At 38.5% G+C, this 2,500-nt stretch overlaps 1 protein-coding gene across 1 annotated transcript in view; it reads left to right on the forward strand.

Moving 5' to 3' along the window:
- Positions 1-2,500, forward strand: part of rnf103 (ring finger protein 103) — a 19,110-nt gene that overhangs the window by 525 nt on the left and 16,085 nt on the right. Inside the window, exons 1-2 of the mRNA XM_068594840.1 lie at positions 1-400; positions 1,402-1,550. The exon at positions 1-400 is cut by the window's left edge and continues 525 nt beyond it. Coding sequence (XP_068450941.1) covers positions 175-400; positions 1,402-1,550 — 375 coding nt within the window. The 5' untranslated portion in view covers positions 1-174. The remainder of the gene's footprint in view (positions 401-1,401; positions 1,551-2,500) is intronic.

Below are 2,500 nucleotides of genomic sequence, written 5' to 3' on the forward strand. Positions count from 1 at the left end.
AAACGATGCAAGTTTGACAAATAAGTTAACGTAAGCTAATGACGTTATCCGTCGTGAATGGGTAACTTTAACGCAGGAAGGTGATTGGAAGCCTGGGTAGCGCGTCTAGTTGTCACTCACACTCTATGACGGAGACATTGTTTTGCGGTAGCAGCGCTCTAGTCCGACTGTAAGATGTGGTTAAAGCTGTTCTTCCTGCTCCTGTATTTCATAGTGTTATTTATGCTAGCGAGGATCTTTGAGGCGGTAGTTTGGTATGAGACCGGTATGTTCGCCACGCAGCTGGTTGATCCAGTCACTCTTAGTTATAAGAAGTTGAAGACCATCCTGGAGTGTCGAGGGCTGGGGTACTCCGGACTGGCCGAGAAGAAGGATGTCAGCGAGCTGGTCGAGAAATCAGGTAAAGGTCGACTTCAGTCGGATACCAAGTAGTAAGGGCCAGAACCATACATATGGGTACTTGTGATTGTGACATATTAGTCGCCGCCGAGTGCCGACATAGAAAAAATATAGAGTATCTGAGGAATCCAATTTCCAAACTCTAAAACACAACATTTACATTTCGGCAAAGACATGAGGATACCGACGTGTGTTTACCCCCTGTGAAGAGGACTGTTTCTCTAATGTTCTGAAGTTAAGTGAAGAATACAACGTGACAAATGACAGAATGAAACATATTGAGACGTCCACCAGAAATATGTAATCACAAGTTAAAGAACATCTGACATATCATCTGATACCAAATAATGACGCAATACATTATTGATAAGGACAACACAACTTGATGGGTACATCTTTAGTGTGTAATGTTTACCAAACACCTTCATAAATCCGTTCTCCTGATTGGTCAGTGTTTGTTTAATATCTTATTTTTGTTTCTTGTTATGAGCTCTTTGACGGAAACATAGCATTGATCCTTTGGTCTATGACCAGGCTGGGTCTACTTTAAAATATCGTCCTGACATGTTTTCAGACTCATAGAAAAATTCTGCAGTTGGTTTTCATCACATTCTCCACTTCACATATCCAAGTGAGCATGTGGACGTGGATCAATGACTTGTTGGCATGGACCAATACCTATAACTTATTTAAATCTCTACTTGCTGTACTTTGGGTACTTAATGATGCCTGTCATTACAAATATTATTCAATACCAATAAATGGCCAATTCAAGTTCCTGTCATCTTTTAATTATGTTATTTTAAAATCGACCAATTCCCTGAAATGTCAATGAGATTAAATCAAATGTTGACAAATACACATATACATAAGGGTCAACATATATATATATATTATTATTATTATTATTATTATGAACTAGCACAAGTATTTAAAAAATAAATGTATGTATTGGCTAAAAAATAGTTTTTTTTAAATCGCGGGTGACCTTTTCTCCCATAGGAGAGTTGACACAGGGCGAGCTGTACTCAGCCATCAAGAAGGAGAAGGAGCAGACGGAGGCAGGAGATGCCAGCACAACAAACTTCAGCGGAGAAATGCACTTCTATGAATTAGTGGAGGACACTAAAGATGGGATATGGCTGGTTCAGGTAAAGGCACGTTGAAAAACATGATGGTCTGGTTAGTTGATCAGCTGTTGGCGGTGATCGTCTCAAGGGCATCAGCATTTAATTCCAACGCTTCCTTTTCCAATGTTAATGTATTCTGTCATATGCTCCAGTTATAAACAGGAACAAAACAATTAATTAATGAGCATCTGGCTGCAGCATGCACATGCACCACTGTTGCCATGTCTTAATAATCATAGAAAACATTTTGAGGTGTTAAAACCTTAAAATGTCCAGATTAATAATAAATTGTTACACAAACACACACATTTGACCAAAGCTTCATCCATATTAAAGCAAGCAGCATGAGATGAGGATCTGGACCTGGTTAGGTTTCTGCTTTAGTTTACGTTAAACCAATTAAAGATATACATTACATTTCAATTATCTGACGCTTTTATCCAAAGCGACTTACATTTTTTCTCGATACACCGTAGACACAGCAACAGGGAGCAATTAGGGGCTAAGTGTCTTGCTCAAGGACACAACCACATGGACTAGCGGAGCCGGGGATCAAACCACCGATCATCTGATTGAAAGACTGAGCTACAGTCCATACACAACTGAAACACTGTTTTTAAGTTCTACCCCGATACTGCTGCACTGATAACATGAGTCTTTTTTATAAAGATTACATTTGGCATGGGATGCACTTACACCATTCATTACTTGGCTAGGTTGCTGTTTGATACTTCAAAGTAGTTTTATAGTATGGTGCATTATCATCATCTTATACATGTACAATTTTCAGCACAATTATTATATGAAGATATGTTTTCAATACTCACACTTAACTGTAACTCACCAGTTCATATTAACAAGTGCAGTAACAGTTTATTTCAACTCATCCATCCACTCCTGTTTGTTTTCCTAACAAGGAATGGATGTGATGAGTGCTTAATTTCTCAGTTCTGTATTTCAAATTTGTGAAT

Source organism: Clinocottus analis, unplaced genomic scaffold (genome assembly GCF_023055335.1).
Source record: "Clinocottus analis isolate CAN_PGR_092001 unplaced genomic scaffold, fCliAna1.0.p SCAF_10, whole genome shotgun sequence".
NCBI lineage: Eukaryota > Metazoa > Chordata > Actinopteri > Perciformes > Cottidae > Clinocottus > Clinocottus analis.